The sequence below is a fragment of the Rhipicephalus microplus genome, chromosome 3 (genome assembly GCF_043290135.1).
Source record: "Rhipicephalus microplus isolate Deutch F79 chromosome 3, USDA_Rmic, whole genome shotgun sequence".
Taxonomy (NCBI): Eukaryota; Metazoa; Arthropoda; class Arachnida; order Ixodida; family Ixodidae; genus Rhipicephalus; species Rhipicephalus microplus.
This window is the reverse complement of record NC_134702.1, coordinates 88,552,069-88,578,290: the sequence shown is the minus strand read 5'-3', so window position 1 is coordinate 88,578,290 and position 26,222 is coordinate 88,552,069. Positions and strand designations below refer to the sequence as shown.

At 45.9% G+C, this 26,222-nt stretch overlaps 2 protein-coding genes across 2 annotated transcripts; both read right to left on the bottom strand.

Annotated features, from left to right (window-relative positions):
* Positions 1-1,055: 1,055 nt before the first annotated feature.
* Positions 1,056-4,202, bottom strand: LOC119160244 (uncharacterized). The gene is made up of 3 exons (XM_075889956.1): positions 4,064-4,202; positions 1,265-2,792; positions 1,056-1,178 (listed from the first exon to the last, which is right to left on the bottom strand). Coding segments are annotated over exons 1-3 (1,533 nt in total). The 5' UTR covers positions 4,067-4,202; the 3' UTR covers positions 1,056-1,176.
* A 16,689-nt stretch (positions 4,203-20,891) lies between these two features.
* LOC142803822 (uncharacterized) lies at positions 20,892-24,812 on the bottom strand. The gene is made up of 3 exons (XM_075889954.1): positions 24,666-24,812; positions 21,099-22,623; positions 20,892-21,008 (listed from the first exon to the last, which is right to left on the bottom strand). Coding segments are annotated over exons 1-3 (1,530 nt in total). The 5' UTR covers positions 24,669-24,812; the 3' UTR covers positions 20,892-21,006.
* Between the last annotated feature and the right edge of the window lie 1,410 nt (positions 24,813-26,222).

Sequence of the window (26,222 nt, the reverse complement as noted above, 5' to 3'; positions counted from 1 at the left end):
AAAAGCTGTTAGAGCAGCTTCAGTGCATCTGACCTTTAGTGCACTGAGTAGCACAGATGCTTGCAGTGAAGTACATCATAATAAAAGAGGATGTGTTATGATGTTTCATTACGCCGTTGGTTGGAGTCGTCATTAGGTAACAGTCAAGAAGAAGCTGGAAAGAACACAGAAACTAACGCAGCGTTTGATTTTGAAATACGAAAGGAGCGAATCGCTGATGCTGATGATAAAGCCGTAGAACTTGGATCTTTTTGAGGCAGTTAGAAACAAAGGTGGGTCAAAACGTTTATTGCCACTGAAACGCGGCCATCTTATGAGATTTCTTAACTGAAATAATAAAAGACTTAAGCTTAAAATATTCACCGAAATAAGAATGATTGCGTCATAAAACCGTAATGGTGAAATACTGATACAATTCGGTATTTTTTTCTTGCAAGATCACATTGAAACCTTCATCAGTGTAAGAAACGCTGTTGTTATTCCTGAGGATGTTATCACTTCAAAACTACATTGGAGGTGGAATAACGAGTGTTCAACAATATATTTTCAGCACGAAGTAATACTATCGACCTAATATTGATAGTTATGTATAATAAAAAAGGACAAAATTTTTACTCTTCCCGAGCAGCATTGGAGAGAATAATTTACGTCCTTTTGAGAAGGCAAATAATACACAATTTTATTTACCTAATATAATTTATGTAAGTGTATTGCCCTTTCAATTAAGACCCGATGTAATGATTGACAGTGTAGTTAAATAAATAAGTAAACATATTTGGCAGCTGTCATGAGAGTAAGCATAGGCAATGTCAAGACCTTGACCATCGATTAGTAAAAACAAATCAATAAACATTACTTAACTACTCTTAAGCATTGCGGATAACACGGGACATTGAAATTTCAGATTTTTGCTGTTTAGAACGCGATAAAATGAGTAGGAGATTGTAAATTAGTGTAGAAGAAGTAAGCTTCAGCAAGTGTCACCGCCAGAGAGACTATTTTCCCGTGGTATGTCACGGGTATCTGAGACAAACCCTGAAAATATTAGCCATATCTTTTTTTTGATGGGAAACATTTATTTTCTAACATTATTTCACAATATAAACAACATAGCTAAAGGGCAAAGCACTGTTCTTCTCGCTTCAACATCCTTCGTTTTCAGGAGAGCAGGTCAATTTCTGAAAAGAAAAAAAATCACGTTATAAACTCCATTCGAGGAAAAAAAAGTGGATTCAGTAGCATGGAAACAGAAAAATATACTCACACTTCCTCTTGCGGAGAAGGTTGGTGTAGTCGAAGGGAGTGCCGAGACCATAGCCATAGTTCAGGCCGTAGACGCCGATGCCATGGCCGAGACCGTAGTGTCCAGCACCATAGCCGAGGCTTCCAACACCGTAGTTGTAGACTGGGGCAGCATTGTAGGCAGCAAAAGCTGGGGTAGCGTGGGAAATGGTTGCGGCAGCTGGAGCAGCAGCGTAGGTGGCCACTGGAGTGGCAACAGCTGTGGCTACTGGGGCAGCGTGGGCGATGGTGGCCACAGCTGGAGCAGCAGCAACAGCTGGGGCGGACTGGTAAGTGGTCACACGGGACACAGCTGGAGCAGCGGCGTAGCTAGCGACGGCTGGGGCAGCGGACACAACTGGAGCAGACTGGAAGACCTTGGTGACAGCTGGAGCACTGTAGGTAGTGACAGCTGGGGCAGCCTGGTAGGCGACGCGGGAAACGGCTGGGGCAGCGTGGTAGGTGGTAGAAACAGCTGGGGCAGCCTGATAGGTGACGCGGGAGACGGCTGGGGCAGCAAAGGTAGCGACAGCTGGAGCCGACTGGTAGGTGGTGACGCGGGAGACGGCTGGAGCAGCAGCGACGGTGGCTACGGCTGGAGCAGCCTGGTAGGTGGTGGAAACAGCTGGGGCAGCAGCCACAACAGGGGCGGACTGGTACACCTTAGTCACAGCTGGTGCCGACTGGTAGGTAATGCGGGAGACAGCTGGGGCAGCATAGGTGGCGACAGCTGGAGCCGACTGGTACGTGGTGATGCGGGACACAGCTGGAGCAGCAGCGACGGTGGCGACAGCTGGAGCAGCCTGGTAGCTGGTAGAGACAGCTGGGGCAGCAGCCACAACAGGGGCGGACTGGTACACCTTGGTCACAGCTGGAGCCGACTGGTAGGTCACGCGGGAGACAGCTGGGGCGGCATAGGTAGCGACAGCTGGAGCCGACTGGTAGGTGGTGATGCGGGACACGGCTGGAGCAGCAGCAACCGTGGCAACAGCTGGGGCAGCGTGATAAGTGGTAGAAACAGCTGGGGCAGCAGCCACAACTGGAGCAGACTGGTAAACCTTAGTCACAGCAGGGGCAGCCTGGTAGGTGACGCGGGAAACAGCTGGGGCAGCATAGGTAGCGACAGCTGGTGCCGACTGGTAGGTGGTCACGCGGGAGACGGCTGGAGCAGCAGCGACGGTGGCGACAGCTGGAGCCGCGTGGTAAGTAGTCGAAACAGCTGGGGCAGCGGCCACGGTGGCGACTGGTGCAGCCGCATAAGTAGCGCTCACAGCTGGAGCAGCATGGTAGGTTGAGATAGTACGAGAAACAGATGGGGCGGCAACAGCATAGCTGGCAGCTGGTCCGTAGGCAAGGCCACTGCCGAGACCGAAGCCAGTGAGGCCGGAGTAGCCAATACCGTGGCTAAGACCATAGCTGGAGAGACCAACGCCACTGCCGAAGCCGTGGCCACCGTTTATGAAACCAGCAAGGGCGCTGGAGGCCAGGGCGAGGACGACGCAGACGCGGAACTGTAAAAAACGTCGATAAAGTTGGGACCCCTTGAATTGGGCAGAATATATAAAGGAAAAGCCCTCATCGCTATTGGTTCTATAGGAATACATTTCAGACTAAGGGGTAGGGCAATATTGCTGACCTAAGATATGCGGCTTTCATCATGACTAAGCACTCCACAATAGTTGATCATTAATTGAGGATATGGCTATACCGAACATGTAAGCCTGCTATGAAGAAAAAAAGCTGTGAAGGATGTGGGGCTTGTCACCTGTAAGTGACAGCATTCTTTCAACTAGAATTATGTAACACCGAATGTAAAGTAGACTATGGACGAGTGCCTGCACGGGCAGCGAACTGCACCCACTTGTAGAAATATGTGTAGGTGCTCGACTTTTCTTTGCCAGGAGTTGTTACTCGTTCTAAAAGTTGCTCCCATTGAACAACACTTACATAGGTCTTTTCATTTTACTGTGTATGCCAAAAGAATATGCCTTGGCTGGAAAGGGCACATACTATTTCTGTCAGTAGTGCAGACATTATTAGCGTTCCTGAAAATCCTTAGTATTATCGATTGTATTTTGTTAGTTTATCGCAAATGTAAACTCACGGGGGATTTTACGACTAACATGGGCTGGAGTTGAGTTACACAAGGCGGAGGACATTTTTTACGTCATTGAAAACACGCTGGTGGTTTATCACTGAACACATAATTATTCAGAGTAATTCTTCGCACGTTTCGATTGGCAAGACCACTTAGTTGTATTAACAAGAAGTTTTATGCACATACACTCGTATAAATACAAAAAAGTTAGCTGTTTCGGTGGATTTTCATCTGGAGCACTATGCTTAATTTGTAAGCCGCCAATGATTTACACTTATAATACGCTGCATATGAACACTTGAATCTGTGAACCCTGTTTTTTTTTTGCAAGAGTGCACTCGCTGTCGTGAATTATAGTCCGCAGAAGGCGAGGAGAAAGTTCAGGTATGGAGCCCGGGAAATTTTGAATTTCACACATCCAATAAGTAACTGCCGAAATACCAATGCTGATGAATCAGGAATCAGCCTAAATGAATCCTTAGAGTGCTTTTTAGAAGTTTTCCAGTGTCGAACTATCGTGAGTGCTGCAGTATTTCAGTTCGCGAATTTCATGTGAATTCTGGGTAATGACTTGCAACGGGAGTTATGAAGTGGGTGTGCAGCAGAAACTGAATTCGCTGCCACAGTGCGGCGAGCACTTTAGATTGACCTAAGGCGCAATATTTGAAGGGGGCTTGGTCTTACCATGTTGCTGGCAGTGGTACCGTTGGCTAACCAAGGAGTCCTGAAGTGGCCATCTCTTCGAACCACTTTTATACCCTACACGAGACGAGTGAAAGCTACAGGGAAAGGGTACTTAGACGTTGAGAGAGAGAATTTAAAAAAGAAGAGGTGACAGCCCCAGTCACCATTTCGCTCGTAGTTCGATGCACGCACGAAGAACCATGAAGATCCGGTTAAGAACGCACTCCACTTTATTTTCCGAAGGGAGAATGCGGATCGCACTTTAGTTCTGTTGTAACGTGTTTTTTTTTTACTTTTCTTATTCTCGAGCACTAGCTCCCTCCTTTTTTAAGCCCCTCTTCACTAACACTCGCGACTCTCTCCTCCCGTAGGCAAAAGCGATGACGAAATATGCGCACTCGTAAGGAGAGAGAGAGAACACACTTTGTAGTGGGCGTTCAAGATGCTAACGGAGTGAGAGCGTTGAGATATGGCCGCTTGCAACGTACGCGCCATTCGTGTGGGGTGACTGTGCGTCCCTCAAGGCGTCATTGATCTCAGGGAAAGTGAAAGAGTACACCGGTCCGAGTCGAACGACTCGGACCGGTGATTTCTCTTTAATGCTTTCTCTTCTACTCCAGAATTTAGATGAGTGCGCGTCTTGTTCGCGCTATACACTGAATAAAGTAGCGCTGTTAAGTATACATGGGTAATTCAATACACGACTTTCAGGGCTGTATTAGTTATGCCAGCCCTGTAGCAGCAGTTTGTCGATTAGAAGCGACACCATAAACGTATGTGTGCGAGCCTTTTGGGTAAGATAACCCTTTTCAGTCAATATAAGGACTAAAAAACCGCATTTGAGTAAGTATTCACAGTCGACACAATATTTCGCATAGCTTCATGAATGACGCGAAATTTGGTGGATGGCAAAAACGTCTGCGCTGGACTAATGTCGGTAAATCGCTTGTTAGCTATTGACGCCCCAAATATGCAGAATCATACTGGAAGCGGTTTTATGGTGACGTGTCAGGGCACCGAAATGAACTTTGTAAATTGTGCAACGTGTTCGCGGGAAGAGGTCCTTGCAATGTATGACTGACATTGTTGGATATTAAAAAGGCTGTGTGTACAGCTCGAAAGTATTTATGAAATAAACTTTGTTACATACAAGCAGTACTTGCAGGGTAAGGCTTTAATGGCGAAACTGTGCGTTCTGTAATTTTCAGCAAGTACTGAAGAATCTGCACGAGGCGTGGTGGCACGTTTTAAAAGTATATAGTGCCACGCGGGTTATTTTTATGTGCTTGGTTTAAACCCACAAAGACCTTGAGCAACACTCGGCACACAGTGCACCTCAGTGTTTGAGAAGCTTCACATTTGCAGTATACACCATCTTGTGAAGAGTGCGCACAGGACGCGAATACATAACGTTTTTCGAGAGCTTGTGCGGCTACCAGTGATAAAGCTGGAAAGGTCGATGCGTGATGCATGAAAAAACAGCGCGTCTCAACGGTAATCAGTTCATCAGATTCCTCCCTTCCCTCAGTTTTTCGCTAATTGCAATTTGTGCCACGCTCAAGCGTACTTCAGCCATGCAAGTCCCAACTTGCCCAAAACCAAGTTCTTTTGGATATGTGGATCGACAGGTCGATGCTCTGTCCTCCGCTATCAGATGGATTGCAGCACATTGCTGCAATTGAACTTTCTGTCAACAGGTTCGGCCCGAGAAACAGTTTTGTCTTGGACACACCGACTGCTGTCTTCCTCAACGTCCTCATCACGTGTAATAACTCTACAATACGCGCCGTTAGCTTTATTCAGTAACGAATGTATATAATAACTGTGTTGCGTGCTATGAATAGCTGCGCTTCTAAGCACTTCCTAGATTGAAAAGGTAGGGTAAGCAATGTTTGCATCCGTAGTCACGAAATTACACAAAATTACAAGCTAAGAAATATTAATGAAAGAGGGTCGTCCTGCAGACATGGCCACTCTTGAAGTGAACGACAAAACATTTTGCGTTCAAAATGATGCCCTGGTGTCTGTGCTCTCTTGCTCCTACCCTTGCTTACGCTGGTGTAGACGCAAATTTTATGTTAGCTAGAAGGAACGGAAATGCGATGATAGTTATATGGCATGGCCCTTCCAAAACATGAGAATGCTGCAGAAGTAAGCCCATGTCAAATTGCACGAAGAAAACTCTCATGTGTAATAAACTAGATTTTAATGTGTTGATTTTGTATATTTGAAATCGTTTCTCTCTGACGTCCAACGCTCGATCCAACGAAGTCCAACGCTCCGAAGTCCAACGATCCGAAGTCCAACGCTCGATCAACACAATAAAGTGTCTAACTTATATATAGAATAATAGTCCCGTAGTGTTGAGTCAGATATGCTGGAAAACGTTTTGTAGCATTCAAGCTCCTATTTTAAACAAATGCTTGCAGACTTGAGGTGAAAAAGACTATTACCATTATTAAAACTAAGGTTTTTAGCAGTGCAATACTGGAAATATTTACGACTTTTTACTAGATGCTTATTCAGTACTCATTGCGGAAAACTGCATTATTTTGCTTCAAGCATTTACACCAAGAAAAGAGAAAAGTTCTTCGATTTTTTGTACATTTTGTAGTAAAATCACGCTAACTTCAATATAAATTGGTAACCAACAATCTTCGTATTTTCTGAAAATTCCAAGTACATAAACTACGAAAAATTAGTTTGCAACCAATGCTTGCTAGTGCACACTTTCAGTTATTGTGTCTCAGAGCATCGTGAACAACTCCGACTGATTGACAGTAATGCTTTTAGTTGTCACCAGTCATACGTGACATGGCAAATATATGGTGCGCACGCACGTGTGAAATCATTCAAGCATGTGTGTTGTGACCAATGAAAACTGGTTGCCCCTTCAAATATTACCTTCTTTGCCACTGCACAGTACCGTATCGTGGCAAAAATGACTTTAAAACTTTTCAAAACGGCTGTTTTTTTTCTGGTTTTCTTTCTTGTCCAAGTAGTGTGTGGGACGTGTTACCGGAGATTCGCTATTGAGCACGCGCAATCAGTAGGGTTGATGAAAATTAGGTAGTCACCGTTGTAAGTCGGAGAGTTGGACGGCTTGACATTGACGTAGCGAGGCCTAGCCAAGACCGTCCCATTTTCTTTTTTTTTTCAATCCTCGTCAATCCTTTATAGGGTGTATGACTGCGGCACGTCCTTCCATTTACGGGGCAGGTCTGGACAAGCACAGTACATTGACACTACCTTGAGCACAACAGCGGATTTTCATGCGTTAAATACGAGAAAAAAAAAAAAGACGTGAGGTCAAGGCCATCTGCAGTCGAAACGCGAGGGCACGTGGTGGCGCACCCTGTGATACCAGTGTTGTTCTGGAGCAACAACTCCAAAAGTACTTTTTCCCCGCAAACGCACCCTGCTTTATTATACCTGTAGCGCCTTCTGCGGAAAGAGGCGAACACTGCCGAGAGTCTTGAGCCTTAATCCATTACATAGCAGTGGCAGCATCCTCTTTCTGTAGTTTTGTTCGAGCGTCTGAGGGGTGGCTAGGAAAGCTCCACACAAGCAAATAATTTCAGTACATACCAGCAAAATGGCGTGCTTCTGCGAGGCATGTTAGATTTTAAATGACTGATAGTGGACTGTAGAACATTTTTTTTAGCGTGATGAAGGACGTTGCCACATGTTACACGGCAAAAAGATTCCCGCCATAAGTGTTGTTGCCCACGAGCAACAGTGGGCTTATGCGCTTGTGAAAGCACATAAAGAAAGATACGTTTGTAGTAATTTTATACTGAGCCGATTGAAAGACCAAGATATAACATAGTAATGTTTCTACAGTATACAGTATATGTTATCCATAAGACCATACTTTTCGTCATAGCAACGGCAAAAAAAAAAAAAAAATAAATCTAGGCCTGTGTGGAACACGGAGCGCAGCTACAGTGGAAACTGAAAGAGGTGCTTTTCTACACCGCGTAGGACGCACTCTTCGGCTTACTACCACAAGTACGCTTGCGAAGCGCACCCTACGCCATAAATCGTCAAAATATCTGCAGTGTAGCGGGTCACCCTCTACGCCAACATTTCTCTCTCTGCGGAGACGTGAGATACCCGCTACACGTCTGTAAGGCATTATGTCAAGTTTATCGATGCTATATATTGCTCGAAATGATGAAGAGCTATAGCTGAGACTTTTTTTAATTGGTTGGAAGTTGGAAGCAACCCACTTTCCAGGTGTTAGCTTTATGAGACATCTTGTTATTTCACTTTCTCAACACCTGCAGTATATGCTAGCATTAATACTTGCCCCACTACGGCAACATGAAGAAGCCAAGGAAGTTCTGCAAGTTCTGGTAGTTATTCACTAACTACACTAAGTGAAACATTTCTGTACCTATGATTCTTGGCCAAAGCTCCTTCAACAAAATCTATGTGAAGTAGTACCACATATGTCCAATGTTGCTCAGAAGCAAATACTCATTACTCATCTAGAAATAAGCCAAACTTTTTTCTGACAACGTAATCGGCGTATTTTGATCTTGCTTGATAGATGCCAAAGTTTTCTTGGTTCTGTGCATTGAAACAAAATTTTGGACATCAAAGGGTTATTCAACGATTTTTTTTAAATAATAAAGGTTATAAACACATTTTGAGCATGGTCAGAAAACGCGGCCGATCGGTAGTTGAGGCTCCCTAGAACACGTGAGCCAAATATCACAGCGCAGCACGTGGCTTGGAAGTCATAGAATATTTTTGCTGGATCAGCTAAATATCTCTTTTTTTTTCTCTCAACAAAGGACTCCAGAAGCTTGAATATCACTTGTCAGACCCACTGTGTCAGCCATGGACTGCTCGCTAGTTACGGGGGCTGCCACGGAATGCCGCACCTGGTCTGTGCGTGCGTGCGTGCGTGATTGCACTCGAAAGTCACGTATTCGAACAAAAGAAAACAAAAAAAAAACAAGGGAGAGAAAGTGAAAGCGCTAAAAGTGACGCGGCACGCGTGACATGATTTCTTTACTTTGCCATTGAGGCACTGTGCCATGCTCCCTATCGGGCTGCAGAAATTAGGTGCCTTTTTCCTCTTCTAACCACTACCACCACCACCACCCTATGCCATTCATCCCTGCTTAGCTTACAGTGCTTTCGTCGGGAAGAGAGAAGAGAATGCAATTGCAAAGTGAGAAAACTTTTTGTAACTTAGCTCGCACACGACGGATTCTTAAAAAAAAAAAATGGCAGATCCCACGTACAGGCGAATCGATGATATGCAAAGCACAAATGAGAAATATTGATATGTCAATTTAAAATCAGCCCAACGTTACGAAGTGAACATGAATGATGCCGTACATGACTTCCGTGTCATGATTATCATGTTTAGGTGTGTCGTTTACCTTCGTCATCTATGAACATCACGGGATACCGAATTTAGTATATGTGGAGCTAGCGAAACGGCCGCGAGCACGCTATGACCGTGGTATGTTGTCATGTTCTCACATGACACGCCTGTCAAGATTATCATGTTTACACCAGTCACATATTTCCTAATTCATTGACGTCACGTAACATCACATTTGGTATATGTGGAGCTAGCAAAACGGCCACGAGCGCATTATGACTAACCCTTTATACTGCGACGTAGCGTTGACGCGCGCGCAGGCTATAGCAAAACGCGAGCACTCTATAGTCTGACGCCAGGCGCGACCAACGTCCATCGGCGTGGCCCCACGGCAACCGGCGCGGAAGGTGACATGCTGCATTTAGCGCCGATGCGTTACCCAGTCAACACTACGTCTCCCTCTTTTCGTGACTGAGGTATACCAGACGCACTGCAACGCGCATGCATCAAAGCAACGCAGCGCGGCACGTGGCCTTGAGTATGTCACAGGACCGGCGCCTGGCGCGGCAACGCTGGCGTGACGCGACGAAATGAACATTGACGAGCACGCACACCGCGTACCGCCGAAATGTATTGGCGCATTGACTGTGGCATGTAGTCATGTTCTCACATGACATTCATCTCATGTAATATTATCATGTTTGCACCAGTCACATACCTTCGTGATTCATTGGCGTCACGTAATACCAAATTTGGCACATAAGAAGCCAATGAAACGGCCGCGAGTGCATCATGAGTGTGGCATGTAGTCGTGTCGTTCCAGGACATGCATGTCGTGATTATCATGTTTGGATGTGTCAATTACCTATGTTGCTCATTCGCGTCGCGTAATATCGACTTTGGTACATGTGAAGGTAGCGAAATGGCCGCGAGCGCATCATAAGCATCGCATGTACTCATGTTGTTACATGACACGCATCTCATATTTATCATGTTTGCACTAGTATCATACCTTCGTCACCCATTCACCTCTCATAATACTAAATTTGGTATAACTGAAGCTAATGAAGTGGCCGCCAGTGCATCATGAGCGAGGTATGTAGTCATTTTGTTACTTGACACACATCTCATGATTATCATGTTTGCATCAGTCACATACCTTCGTCATTCATTCACGTACTGTAATACCAAATATGTGACGCTATCGAAACGGCCACGATCGCATCATGAGCGTGGTATGTAGTCATGTTGTTACATGACACGCATGTCAGAATTTTCATGTTAGAGTCGGTCGCTTGTGTTCGCCTTGCAATCATGCCATACCATACCAGTTTTGCAACATGACATGTGAACGAAACTACCACAAGAGCTGCAGGACCATAAAATGTAAACCATGACATTCATGACATACATGTCACATTTTTAGGTTTTGACTAGTCAAATATGTTCCTCAGACAGTCATGTAATGCCATACCAATTTTGGTATCGATACCATTATCGGAACGGCCAGGAGAGCTAAATGTCGTAGGCGGCTAGATAGATAGATAGATAGATAGATAGATAGATAGATAGATAGATAGATAGATAGATAGATAGATAGATAGATAGATAGATAGATAGATAGATAGACAGATAGATAGATAGATAGATAGATAGATAGATAGATAGATAGATAGATAGATAGATAGATAGATAGATAGATACGCTCAAAGTCACCGAAGATCGTTAAGAAATGCTTCACTATAAAAAAATTGTGGTGGTGGTGAATTTGAGAGGCAAAAAGTTTCTTTGGTTAATTCATTCCATGGCTACTTGAAAAAGTGTTGCAGGGCTCCTTCAAGGTCTCTGAAATTCGAGTGCACTATCTCGAAGGTCCCAATGCGCCACCGATAGGCAACTTGTGGTTAGGTGGGCATGTATTATAGTGTTCCACTCGGAAATCATTGTTGCGCCTTCTGCGACAGGGCTGGCTGCACCTGTTCGTAACTTGGCGGCCGCTTACGTTCGTATTAAATGTCACAGAGTGAAAAGCGGGTCGCCGCACCCGAACTTCAACACATTGCAGGTCTATGTGCTTTGGCCAAAGCCACAGGAAATCGTTATCACCCTGAAATTCATACAATATTTGGTAAATATCAATGCTGTTTTACTGTATTTCCTGTGAATAAGGTCTGGATGCCAAAGTTTTAATGAATGAATGAATGAATGAATGAATGAATGAATGAATGAATGAATGAACTTTATTTAAAGTCCGGCAGTTTTACCGGGCGAGTTGGGGGAAGAGGGGATTAACCCCTGTCCCTTCCCACTCTCCGTAGATTATGACGGTGGTGCCTCAGGTGACCGCTCCAAGTCCTTGGACCCGGGAGGCATCTTCAGCTTGCCGGACGGGCCAAAGCTGGTCGGCCAGCTCGTCGCTGGTGAGTGCCGCCTCCCAGCGGACGCCGCCGATCGGCAACAGTGACCGCAGCCGCGGCGGAGGCCGGCCCCTGCCCTCGCGCGGTGGTTGAAGCAGCAATTGACCTCGGAGTTCGTCCCTGCCTATTATGCGCCGCGAAGGGAGCGGCGGCAGTGACGTTAACGTTTCCAGCACACTGCCAAAGCATGTGCCGCAGTGTGGCCCTTTCCCAACACGCTTTACACTTGCCCGTCGGGTATAGGTTCGAATAACACTGGCGTAGGATCAGCGAGCTGGGGTACGTATTTGTCTGTATTAACCCCAGAGTTACGGCCGGTGTTTTGTCCAATTTGTTGTGTGGTGGTGGGTATTTGCGTCTGTTTAGTCTGTAATGTTGTGTAATGTTGTTGAATGGGGTCAGGCGATTACTCCACGACCATTCCAGTTGTTGTTGTTGAAAAAAAAAAAACACCTTTCTGGTGTAGTACAGGCATTACAAAACCTAAAAAAAGAAGAAGCGTTGTAAGTGCAATAAATTACCCGGACACCACAAAATAAACCTGCACCAAATATACTAACATAGAGCGAAAATAAGTAGTAAAATGAAAAAGAATATAATAAAGTTGACAACCGCTTGAGCCGAAAACACGCCTACACCACAATTGCCTCGATGTGATTATATTGGTTGCTCCAGCTCTCGCAAGGCTGAGGTAAAAAAAAATATTGATTTACCTTGTCACAATACCACCTAATCCAGGTAGCTCACAGTTGCCTAAAATATATAGCGCTATTTCTGTGTGGGCTTGTTAATTGCCTATTGAGGCATACTTCAGAACGCATCACTCTCCTCCTGAGGCGAGAAATGCTTATAAAAAAGCTGTTACTCTGTGAAAAACGTCCGATATGACAGTCTTTACCTTTCTGTGTATTAAGTACTAGTGCTTTTTTTTTTGTAGCGTACATACGCCTACAAAATACCAAAAGATTCGTGAGGCCTACACTAACCCGCACAAAACATGAAAAATCAAGTGTAGACGATGATGATTCTGAACAATATATATATATATATATATATATATATATATATATATATATATATATATATATATATATATATATATATATATATATATATATATTTTGCAGTTGGTTCTTGGTTGTTGCTAGGCTTTAAAGAGGTTTTTCCGTTGATTCTCCCCACGGAAAGGCTTGAGGTAAATAGACAGTCACATATGACCCGACATACACGATGGACTTGTGTTCGTCATTATCTCTTGTCTGCACACCGTGTCACACCGTTTAAAGAACGTGACCAATCATTAAGACATTTGTCTTTCGTGCTGGTAAGAAGCTAGGAAGTGTAAGCGTGAGAGTGCACAAAAGAATGCAGAAGGGGCGGGCCAATGTCAGCACTGAAAGTTGCTCTCTCAAGCAATATAAGCGTTTCAGTGACTGTAGGAGCGGAGTGGTGTATTTCACCCCTTTGTCAGGCGGGTGCATGTACATTGGGAAGATAGAACGTTGCCTCAACGTCCGTCTAAAGGAGCTTCCTATCTCCATGAATGCTACACCTACCACGCTACTTGTCCTCGATTGCCGGCAGTACGGCTGCACAGCTCAGTTTAACAAAACCACGGTGTTGATGGGGCATAACGACCAGCGCACGCGTGAAATCGCTGCAGCAAATGAAATCGTGAAAGCAGGATACGGATGCGTGAGCCAACCTCATATCGCTCTCACAGATGCTGAAATTGCGTATGTAGAGCATACTTGATTACGTGCTTGGTGGGGAGTAAAATTCAGGTTCTTTCGATGTTGGTGAACTAACTCTCCCCATTCAGCGCCCGAGACGCACCACCCGTGGTGGTATAGCAAAGTTGGACGAACAAACGTACTGCCGCTATGCAAATGACGGTGATTGACTTGCTGGTCGCTTGAAGAGGAAGTAAACGCTGTATCAGTTCTAGTAGGGCTGAGCAATACTTATACTTACAGACTGAACAGAATGTAATGCAAATTTACGGGCATAGAAGTTACAAAAAAGAAAGCACTTTGGAAATGAGCCGTTTGGAGGGCAACACCATAGAGAATTTCGCAGAGCCGACGATGCCTAACACCTTAAGCCTGGTTCAGAACGCTGGGTGCAACGCTGGGGCCGCTTATCATGTGCTGGGAGCCCTGCCTTAACACAACTGTAGGCGAATTGTCGCCTGTTTGTCCTGGGATAGGACAGTGCACTTGGCAAATCAAAAACCCGCCACAAAGACATCATTTTTGTGCAAGTGCGAGAACTCATGCCCTTGCCCCAAATAACACAACAACAAAATAAAAAAAAAAACAAGAAAACTAAGCCGAGGCCATTGAGACAAGGGCTAGCTCAGTGGGCGCACAACTACTTAAAGTTGAAGCTACGCGTATTGGCATTTGTGGCCATAAGAAACACATCCCTTGTAACACAACCACTTATTGCCGACAGTAATCCGACGGGACAGTAATCCGCCTTTCCCTTGTGCGCGGTATGTGAAGACGCTTGATCTCCATACGTGGTTCTACTTACGAGCTCTTTTGAAAGCATTAGCGCGGAAAATAGCCGAAGGCATGCCAGTGCGGCAGCTTTTATCAAAGCTGCCGACCGGTCGCCCGTTTACCGCGACGTATGCCACGCTTTCGCGTGTCGCAATCACGTGCACCCGCTTCCGAGAGCTACCAGAAGCAAGTTGGACCGTGACGAAAGGACGACGGCGATCCCACGGTATCGCAACGCACGCCGCCTTAAAGCGGGAGACACATAGTGCGAATTCGGATGCGATTTGCCGTACGGCTGTTCGTGCCAACAGTCGCATCCGATAGGCGTCCGACAGGATGCGGCGACGATTCGCACGCCGCGCGTGCATCCAACCTGCTGAATGTAGCCGCACGGCAGCCGCGCCGGTTTGGCGGCTGCAGCCAATGGCAGCGCCGGAATGTGACAAGGGGTGCCACAGGTGGGCGCCGTCGCAAGTTTCTGCCTCGCCGCTCCGATGGCCTCGTATTTGTGGATATCGCCGTTGCCAGTGGCATCAAAAACATTGGATAGACTGTTTTTGATTCAACTGCATGTGCCGACTTTAAGAGCACTGTGATGCAGCGGCGGCATTGCTTCGAGCCACGAAGAAGCCCGAAGGAATGAATGTGACAGACGGATGATATTGGAGTGGCAAATTTGTCTATCGCGTCTCCGGGAGAAAGCACTCATGATTGAATAAAGTGATGCTTGAAGTGAACTATTTCTGCAAAGCAACGCCGATTTCCGAACCAACGACGAGATGTCGTGCCGTGATGGAAGTCCATTTCGCAGGTAAACAAACAGTGGTACCGGCGGTCTCGGCGAACCGGCCCACTTCGTTGCCACGTTTGCTTTTTACATCGACGCCGTTGATTAAACCAGTCGCACAGGCGAAAGCGTGATATAAGTGTACGAGGTGTTATCATGTTGGTAAAAATAGGCGCTGGACAATGAAATCAAGTCAGAAAGAGAGCGGCACAATCGAGAACGTCGGCCTTGCTGGGCCTACGCTCGGAGTCGATAATGAATGTGGGCTGTGTCGATGTTTGTCGCTTGCGAAGGCGTAGCTTTCTTGGCGATGTTATCAGACAACAAAGCATGGCTGCATGAGCTTCTTTATTTTGCGCCTAATAAAAAGGATACGATGTCTTCCGAACGTGCAAGCTGAGGGGTTGTATGTGGGCGGAGCCTGAGCGCTGATTGCTGTTCGCCCCATGTGTCTTGAACCATCGTACGTGGCGTGCGGTGTCGCGCGCCGCATCGAATGCCAAATTGCACCATGTGCCTCCCGCTTAACTCGGTGGCGAGATTTAGGTGCGCGAACATCATACACCGTCGGGCGATAAGCCGAACCACTGCAAGGGGTCCTGGAAGAGGCCCATTCTTGCGCACGCCGTAAATGTCGTGAGGCAATCCGCTTCCGTCGTCCACGTGGGGGTTGGTTCCTTTGACCTGGGTCAGCGCCTCCTCTATTTTAATCATGCCAGCCAGATGCATCCTATTCAGCCGTTCACCACCCTCTCCTCTAGATTTTTCCTACTCTCACTCATCGACTAGTTTCGCGTGTGCTTTGCGGTCGAGAAACAAGGGGACCCCTCATGCAGTGCTTCACGTCCAGAATGGTATAAAGTAATTTTTGTTCAGTTGTGTACAGATACATGGGGTGCCGTATTGAACCCCTCGAGATCACAGCGTGACCACCATCATTTACAATATTGGTAGTCACGCTGGCTCTGTAAGCGATATGTGTTTTTAAATAGCGTGTCGCCGTTCGTGGCGCTATGCGGGCAACGAATCGGGAAGCGTCATTGTAACACAACTGCATGTGCCGACTTTAAGAGCACTGTGATGCAGCGGCGGCATTGCTTCGAGCCACGAAGAAGCCCGAAGAAACGAATGTGACAGACGGATGATATTGGAGTGGCAAATTTGTCTATCGCGTCTCCGGGAGAAAGCACTCGGAGGCACGTGGGACGCTAGCAGCGCGACCTCTCATAACAACGTTACTTGAGCCGTTGTCTCATGTATAGCGCTGCATCACGACCACTCCCTGAATCAAGGCGGGCGAAAGGCCCCGTTTAGAAGAGCGCATTTGCACTGATATTAAATTGAAGGAGCCGACGCCTGGGTTAACAAGAAATCATAAGCACTCAGCAATCTCAAGCGTTCCAGCCCTTCGCGGAGCGCCGTGCGGCTACATAGTGTCTACGGTCAGCGCCGAACCGGTCGGACACTGACTGGATGCCGTTCGGGAAATGCTGCGAGCCGAAGCAAATGCAGCGCAGCGGCTGGCATGCCTGCCCAAGCTCACTGCTCCAAGTAAATAAAAGTAAACTAAAATGACACGCAATCACTTCTTAACGTCGTCCTACAATCAAGGTCGTCCTACAGTCAAGGGGTGTCAAGATTTTTATGCCGTCATGTTTTCATATGTATGACACGTTTCTTATACTATAAACTTTCAGTTGTTAGACAGCGCTTGTGTCGTGCACTTTCTTGTGTTTTTTCTCCTTTTTGTGCATTGATTGCAATGAGTATGTTCCAACTAGCGCAATTTGCTACTGTACCCCCTAGGATTACGGTAGTTTCCGGCCATGCCGCTCAGTAGTACGTACCCCTTAAGATGATAGTTTTGTAGACTCACGAGGAACAATTAGGTGAACAGTTTCTCTGTCAAAAAATAGCCAGTGACGTGCCCCCTTTCGCACCGTATAACAGTGCCTTCTAACGGTCCGCGTGAAAACGTCCATAATAATTGGTAGGATGTGCTGCCTCGACAGGGCCGCCAAATTGGTGTTGGCTGTGCTTTGACGCACGCTGAGCTAGTGGCGACGCCGGCGATAAGCGTCACATATGCTTGTCGCTATTATGAACGGCAACGAGGAAATGGAGCTTTGAGAAGCACAAAAATCACGGCGTGAGCATTCAAGCGGGCCTGTAGTGTGTCTTTTTTCTGTATGCTGTAGGCATCTTTAGCGAGCACCATACTCAATTATCGAATACATACAGTCACAAACTGTCTAACCAAACGTACTGCAAACTTTGCCCAACCTCGTTGATTCAAAAGTTAGTTAATTAATCAAGCCTAACCAGTGTGACATAGTCCCGACAATAGTCAACTACATGCTTTCGTAGCGTCGTCATACAGTGCTATGGCATATTTTGCAACTCTTGCTAGAGATATCTAGGCCCCCAATCACGTGGTTAGAGAACCATGAAAACGCTTTAAACTAACAAGAGAAATATGATAGGATTCTTCAAACAGTGTACATGAAGCAATCGCCTCCCGCAGAAGCACTATGTTTTATTCCCTCGATAAAAAAAAAAACCTCTTGTGCAAAAAAAGGAAAACAAAGCTGACATTTTAACCTGTAGCAGAACCCCTGTAATGTATGCTTTTGTAGTTGTGTTAGCATTAGCATAGTGATGAGCCGGTTATTTTATTATTTTGTTTATTTTATTTTGTGCCTACTGCAGTCCGTAGACCAAGCCGGAGAGGCGAAAAAAAGGGGAACACAGTGAAACCAAAGTTGACAGACTATACAGCAAGTTTTATAATTATCTGACGCCACAACCAAAAAACAAGCAAATACTAAGAAGGGTGAAATGAATATACACTACTCCAAAAAAATGTGCACACAGCCCAAGAAACAGCGTAAAGTTCAAAAGTAAAGTAAAGCAACACAACTGAAATCACGAGGTGATATTATTTAGCATTGCATTAACATGGTTGCCTAAGCGAATCGATGCATTTACTTTTCGAAGTCCGGAATGCCATATTTAGAAAAAAGCATATTTAGGCAATCAAGCGTCTGAAGGGGATATTGAACTGAGAAAGGATCCTTTGACAACGTCTCATGAGATTACGTCCAGCTACAAGCTCAGTCGAAGGCGTTTTCCCCTTTCTCACGCTAGGCTCAACAGAGCTGAGGTAATCACTTTTCGACTCTTACAGACGGGCACATATCTCTGTCCACTAACGTATCACAGGAAAGAGCCGGACTTTCACGAAGGATGTATTCGTCGTGACCTCGAGAGTTGCTCGCTAGCACCACATGCTTTGGCAGTGCCCTGCGATCATGGGCGCTGATTTATGCGATGAGGACTCGTGGCGGCGGAGCTTACACAGCTCTGACTTGGGTCTACACCTGCTACCTGTCCGGAGGGCCCGTGCCATCGCGGGGGTTTTTCACCTTCCTGTGCCGACCTTGGTAGAGTTACCGACTGGTTGAGGGGGCTTTGGGACTTTGTTCAACTAGTACCGCTGGTGTTGAAATAAAGTTCTTCATATGTATGCAGACAATGTATTCTGTTTGCAACGGTTAAGGAAGGAGTGTTTGAAACGGTTATTACATGTAAGGTACGGTGTGAGGTAGTGCTTGTGACTACGGCTGGTTTGCCTGGAGAAAGACGGAGAGAGGTATTCACGAGGATTGATATTAAGCTGCCCATTTTGAAGCAGGAAAAGAAACTTGGGTCTGGCGATAGCTCTACGCTGTTTCAGGAGCGGAATGTTGTTAGTAGCCATGCGCGATGAAGGTGAATCAAAATTGGGGTAGGCATTATAGATTAATCTAACCGCCCTCCTCTGAACCATCTTCCCACTCCAGGACTAAGGGCTCTACCACGTTATATTATTTTCTGTGTCAGTTATGTCCAATTTATGCCAATAAGTTTCTTCATTTCATCGCTCCACGTGTCCTTTTACCACCCTTCTCTGTGCTTTTCATTTTTTTTGGTATCTGTTCAGACATTCTTTTTATGTGATTCCTAATGAACGACACGGTTCGTTCAAAAGCACCAGATTACATGTTTAAAACAATCTACGTTGTTTAGTTAACTTTTAAAATAAGTGTGCTTGTGCAAATGATAAAACAAGTAAGGCGTAATCATCTCCTTGGCACACTGCAGACGAGCAACCTTAAGGAAAAGTTTCCGCCCCATCTTCCCACAGGAGGAACTAGAGTAAATGGGTCACCAAGGGGAGGGGAAGGGGGTGATGCATAAATGTTGCGTATTTCGGTATCGTTTGGGAAGGCTTGATTGTTATTTGAACTTTATTATTTTTATCTAGTGAGCTAAGAAGCAGCGTTGCCTTCAACGTCGAACGCGAGCCAAGCAAATACGCCCTTGACTGAATTCCGAACGCGTGATCCGGTGCATACATAAACGGAGTTGCGAGGGAACGGTAGTGTAGCGCGAGCAGTCTTTTTTTTTTTTTGCTAGCAGACGCTGTTTGCGTCGGCCTTGCGAGGCGATAGAGGGGGTGGGGAGCGACGGTTTTGTGGTGTCTTCTTGGGCCGGCATGAAACGCGAGCATGTACAGTGGGGGTGTGGACGGGGCCACGGCTGACGCCGAAGTGTGGCATCGTGTGACTAAGAAATGCTCCGCATTTCAAAAACGTCCAACATCCAAACATTTAGATCAAGAAAGAAGGTTCGAAAATTTCCCGTATAAAACTGGTGATGAACTTCCACAGGGACTGTGATAAGGAGTGCAATTTTTAAAGATGCCACAAGGCTTCTCAACTTTTAAGTGGTCACGCAAGCGGCGTGTGGCACTCACACATTTCCAACGAATATCCTCTTAGAATTATTGTAATACACATTTATCCCTCAGATAAGATAACTCCACGACTGCCTGAACGTTCCCACGTAGCAGCAGTGTAACAGCTAGCCTCGTTGTATGCAGCATTCTGCCAAAATGTAATGTTTCACATCACCAACAAAGATTAAGATATTAACAGCAAACTTACAAATCAAACCAAATGAGGATATTCCCGTTGGATTCAGTAACTGTCTCATGTACCATATGAAGATTGCCAATTGTATCAAAAACAATGAATCATGGTGAATTCTAAGCGAATAGCATTTACTTGTACACAAGAAATTAGATAGCCACTCGAAAGGTAAACAGCTGTTACTACGAAGGCCATGGTATACGGGATGCAGGGGCATCTATGTTACTACGGCCATGATAGTAATGTATGAGAAAGCACATAATGAGGAATAGAAGTTGGGAATATGAAGTCCGAGTATTCGACATGATATCCATAACGAAATACTGAACTGTTTCTATAGCGCTATGATTTTGTTTTGTTTCATTGTTCCGGAAAATGTCACCCATTATTTTTTGCCAAAGAAGCATACCTTAGGGTAAAAGGGGTCGCCGGATTCCCCTCATATTATGATTATGTGCCACACCAACCATTAATCTGTGCAGTATCGCCAGCCATCACAGACCCTTCTACGTGATCATACTGCTTGGAAAATGATCCTCATGAACAAAAAGAGTCCTCCGGGAGGGTGAATCGGTTACAGTGCTCACCTGGTGAGCCGAGGGTCATGAGTTTGATCCCGGCTGCGGCTGTCGAATTTCCGTGAAGGCGAATTTGTAGAGGCCCCCATACTTAACGGCGTCACTGTGCCTTAATGAAAAATAGACAGTTGAAATTTTCTGATCTTTCCACAACAGCGTGCCTCGATATCATAGCGTGGTTTTACGTCGCAAAGCCTTCGCTCTAATTGCGAACAACAAGAGTTCTGAAAGTCTAAATACTTTTATTTGGCAACAAAACTTAACAATATGAACAAATAACATAACCTCAATCTATCCTTGGTGTAGAAGAGCCATGTCCTTCGAAGAACAGACTGACTTCTGCAAGAAAAAGCATGACCCACGTTAAACATTATTTTGAATTGCGTAACAATTCACCGAGCCATTGAATAAATTTTCTGTTTTACTCACACTTCTTCCTGCGGAGGAGGGTGCTGTAGTCAAAGGGAGTGCCGAGACCATAGCCATAGTTCAAGCCATAGACACCTACACCATGGCCAAGTCCATAGTGGCCAGCGCCGTAGCCGAGGCTTCCAACACCGTAGCCATAGACTGGAGCAGCCTGGTAGGTAGCGAAGGCTGGGACGGCGTGTGCGACAGTAGAAACTGCTGGGGCGTGGTGGAAAGTGGTGGTTGCCACAGCTGGGGCAGTGTGAATGGTCGCTACAGCTGGGGCAGTGGCGTAAGTGTTGACTGGGGCAGCATGGGTGACAGTGGCCACAGCTGGGGCAGCAGCCACCACTGGAGCTGTCTGGAAGACTTTGGTCACAGCTGGGCCAGCGTTGACGGTAGCCACAGCTGGAGCAGTGGCATAGGTAGTAACTGGGGAAGCATGGGTGACAGTGTCCACAGCTGGGGCAGCAGCCACCACTGGAGCTGTCTGGAAGACTTTGGTCACAGCTGGGCCAGCGTTGACGGTAGCCACAGCTGGAGCAGCGGCATAGGTAGTGACTGGGGAAGCATGGGCGACAGTGGCCACCGCTGGGGCAGATGCCACCACTGGGGCCGACTGGAAGACTTTGGTGACGGCCGGAGCAGCGTACGCAGCCACAGATGGAGCAGATTGGAAGGTAGTGAGGCGAGAGACGGCTGGAGCAGTGGCCACACTGGCAACAGCCGGGACAGAAGAGACAATTGGAGCACTCTGATAAACCTTGGTCACTGCTGGGGCAGACTGGTAGCTTACACGGGAAACAGCTGGGGCAGCAGCAACGACTGGACTAGACTGGAAACGTCTGGTGCCAGCTGAGGAAGCGAAGGTTCCGACAGCTGGGCTGGACTGGTAGGCAATGCGGGACACAGCTGGATTACCAGAGACAGCCGCAGTATTCTGGTAAACCTTAGTCACAGCAGGCGAGGCCTGGTAGCTGACACGAGAAGAAGCTGGCGCAGCAGCAACAACTGGAGTGGTCTGATAAGTGTTGGCGTGGGACACGGCAGGAGCAGCGTTGAAGGTAGTAGACACAGCAGGGGAAGTGGCAACGACTGGAGCGGACTGGTAGGTAGTCACATGAGATACAGCTGGAGCAGTGGCAACGGTGGCGACTGGAGCAGCGGCATAGGTAGTGATAGCTGGAGCCACGTGAACAGCGGTGACTGCTGGTGCAGCATGGACAGTGGCAACGGCTGGAGCAGCATGGTAAGTGGAGACTGTACCAGCAACAGCCGGGGAGGCCACCGCGTAGCTGGCCGCTGGCCCGTAGGCAAGGCCATGGCCAACGCCGAAGCCAGTAAGGCCGGAGTAGCCAATTCCATGGCTAAGACCATAGCTAGTTAGGCCAACACCACTGCCAAGACCTACACCGCCACCTAGTCCAACACCGCTGCCAAGGCCAGCGCCACTGCCTAAGGCAATGCCACTGCCTGGGCTGTGACTACCGTGGAGAAATCCAGCAAGAGCACAGGAGGCCAGGGCCAGGAAAACGAAGATACGAAGCTGTGGAATTAATTGACACAGATATATTGCAACTCTCGTGCAATGTGGGTCATTTCTTTATAGTTTAATTTATTTATCAGAAAAAAGTGGGAATAATTTGGGCATCAGATATTTTAGCAGCTTGTTTATACAATTATAGAGGTGTGCAAATGCAACTAGAAAATTTTGTAGATGGTCTGGAAGGAATGATTTAAATCTAGAAAAGGTGGAGAATCATGACGGGACAAAGGTGTTTTTTTCAAATATAGTATATTATGAATAGTTTATCCCATAAATCAATGTTCGTGATTCTCAAGATGGTTAGGCAGCTCTGAAAAATCTGAGTAAGACTATGCATACCTTGAAGATATTCGCCAAAGATGTTCCTAAAATGTAGAATATGTAATAGGATCAATCGTCTTCTTGCGAATAAAGTACATGTTGCGAATGTGAAATTATGAGAAGTAAATGACTAAACTGTACGGCGACGAAAGTGTAAAATTATTCAATTTCGCGGCACTACATATAGGGCGCCAAAATTACTAGTTATACGAACGCTTCAGAAATTTTGCATGTGTATAAAGATTGGGAACGCATCACACTAGACGTACTGCTGTGAGACGAGATGGTAGCGATGTAGAAAACTCTGAGGTAGAGGCTATGGTATATTGTACCTGATACTGCTCAAAGAACATGGGGCTGTGCTTGTTGTGTAATGCGTGGTGTAAATAGCTTGTAATCTTAAAAATTTGTCCTAAAGGTTGGAATTGCAGTCAGCGATTAGGCGAAAGGTATGATATATAGAGAATGTCTTAAAGCTCCGAAAGGACACGATGCTCCTATTTCAGAGTGGCCGAAAACAAACAGAAATCCACAATCAGCTGAACGCCCAAATTATGGTAAGTTTGTGGCGCAAAAGGTTTATAGCTGTGAGATTGAGCACAGGTTGTGGGTGTGTTTCTCTTTTCAAACTGATTGTTCAGTGAACTGGGACCGCGGGGGTAAACACAGACACAAAGCAAAGAGCGCTAAACTAACAACGACTGGACTAGACTGGAAACCTCTGGTGCCAGCTGAGGAAAAGAAGATTCCGACAGCTGGGCTGGACTGGTAGGTAATGCGGGTTAGTTGAGCGCTCGTGCTGTGTGCCTCCTCTTTGCTTTGTGTCTGTGTTTACCCCCGCGCTGCTAGTTCGCTGAACAATCCTGAATTACCAACTAGCCCACCTTTCCATCCTATTGCAATCTTTTCAAACTATGCGGTGCTATTCTTGGCTGATAATATGTTTTGAAAAATTTTTGCCATGTCAAGTAGATATATAATTCGTGTTGGGACATCATCTTACTGAGTTACTGCCTGCCAGAGATTATTTGCCGATTACACGCGGATTGAAGCAAGAAACTCTATCTTTTTATACGAACTTGGTAAGGTTCGTATAATAAGCTATATAACTTTGTTTCTTTTACCCATCGCAGTAGTCCAGTGGATATGGAACTCGACTGCTGACCGTCAGGATGCGGGAACGAATCCTTGCATGGGTGGCCGCATTTTTAATGCAGGTGGAAAGGCTCGAGGCACGTGTACTTAGTTATGAATACCCCAGGTGAGAGAAATATGCGGAGCCCTCTGCTACCACTATTGTCATAATCATAGAATAGTTTTGGGACGTCAAACCTCAACAATTGTTATTAATTGTATTTCTGTTGGAATTTGTAACATAAATTGCTAGACAAGATGAAGCAACGGCGAAGCTTCAGTTTGTAATTGGTTTTGCTTCCTGAAGTATAACTAACAATAATCTTATTTAATTGTAAGCTAAACATACCATGGTATCAGTAAAAAAGCCCTTCTGTGATGTTGGCAAAGCAAAGATAGAGCATAAAGCGAAATCTTTGGAACAGGTGGAACATAACGTAATCATTTAATTAAATGTATTTCACCTCGATTTCCGTTAAGTACGAACAGCTTACTGTGGTTGAAATTCTAATAAAGCGAACTGTGGGCACTTAATTCTCTGCACTTTGAAGCTACCTCTGATGCAAGGCAATGCGAACTGTGCTTACCATTTCTGCGGCAGTAGTATCGTTGGGCACACCAAGAACTGCTGAAGTGGCCCAAACTCCGTGCCGTTTTTATACTCTCCGCGTCAGGAGTAAAACAGAAAACGAAATGATGCTCAGTGGAAGAGAGACTGCCAAAAAGTTGCAACTTTGACCGTTATTTCATGCTTATATATGTGCACGCTTTAAACAAGACATCCGGTTAAAAACTCGCTTAGCGTTATATGCAACAGAGAGATTGCAAATCGCCGTTAGCTTGACCTATTGAACCGCCTTGCTCGGAAATTGGAGCTGGAACAGCTGCCCCGTTTAGGCCGAATAATGTTTTACATTCACCCTCTCCTCCTGCGGTGGGCAAAAGTGATTTAGCAGGAAACCCCCGTGGTAAGGTGAGGATAGGGCAGTTGCCATTTCACGTGGCAAAGGTCCGAGAGAGTTCGCCCGACGGCAGCTTAGCGAGTAACTTGTATTAGGCAACGGCGTAATGCTCAGGCGTCATCGATCTTACGAGAAAAAAATCGAGCGTAGCGATTGCTTCTACTATAGAGGGCAGAATCTTTAGCCTACATTTCTTAGCCATAAGATTAAATTGGGTGTTTTTTCTATTTTACGAGTTATAGAATAACGGAATGCCGACAGCTTCTATACGTCACCTCGTTACACAATTGTAAGCGTATTGTGACACGAATCGGTAGTATTGCAACACTGTAGATCACGCAAGAGAGAATGTGGTAAAATCAATTGAGTTCTGTCTACGTTGATAAATCTTACGCTTCGTTCAAAAGTTCCTGATACTTTTTTACGCGGACTTCTTTTGTATCTTGAATGTATTTCGTATTCCCATTGACGCGTAATGTGAGCACTGCAAGAGGAATGAATGGTAGTAGTGAAGCCATTCGTGAAGGAGGAATACGCAACACTGAGTTTTACAATCAGTCGTTGGGTGCCCAAGAAGCACGCCGTTCGTTAGGAGCGTTAAATTACTACGATGATTTTTTAGCGGTAAGACCATCTTTTAAACGATTACCATATAGCGTTTATTTTCAATATCACCACGCGCTGACTAGCTCAGATCTGCACGACCAACTGTGGGCAATTCAGTTGGCCCGGACAGCAATGGAAAGGCTACGCCTCACCGCACAAAACGTCGGGGTAGCTTGAGCCCGGGCCGGTAACCTTGCACGGTTTCTTTTTTAATAAAGTTTTTTCCGTCCGTCCGTCCGCAATTATTGTTGTTTTAAGCAATATATCTGGAACAAACTGCTTTAAATAATGTCATGCTTTCATTATTTGTTGCTTGGCGATGCTATATTGATTTAAGGAGCGAAGCTTTTTGAGCTCTAGCTTGGCTATGCGCTGCTAAATATATCTGTAATCGTCATCATGAAGGATTTTTAACTCTCAAGGCTATTTGCACCGCCTAATACCCGGAACAGTTGCACCTTGTGGGTGCTGCGCAATTACTTAGCAGACGCGCCCTTTACGTCGTCTTCACCTGCTGCGTCGCTTCCCTAACACGTGCAACAGGTGTGCGCCGCCCCGTTGCTCTAGTTGTTCTGG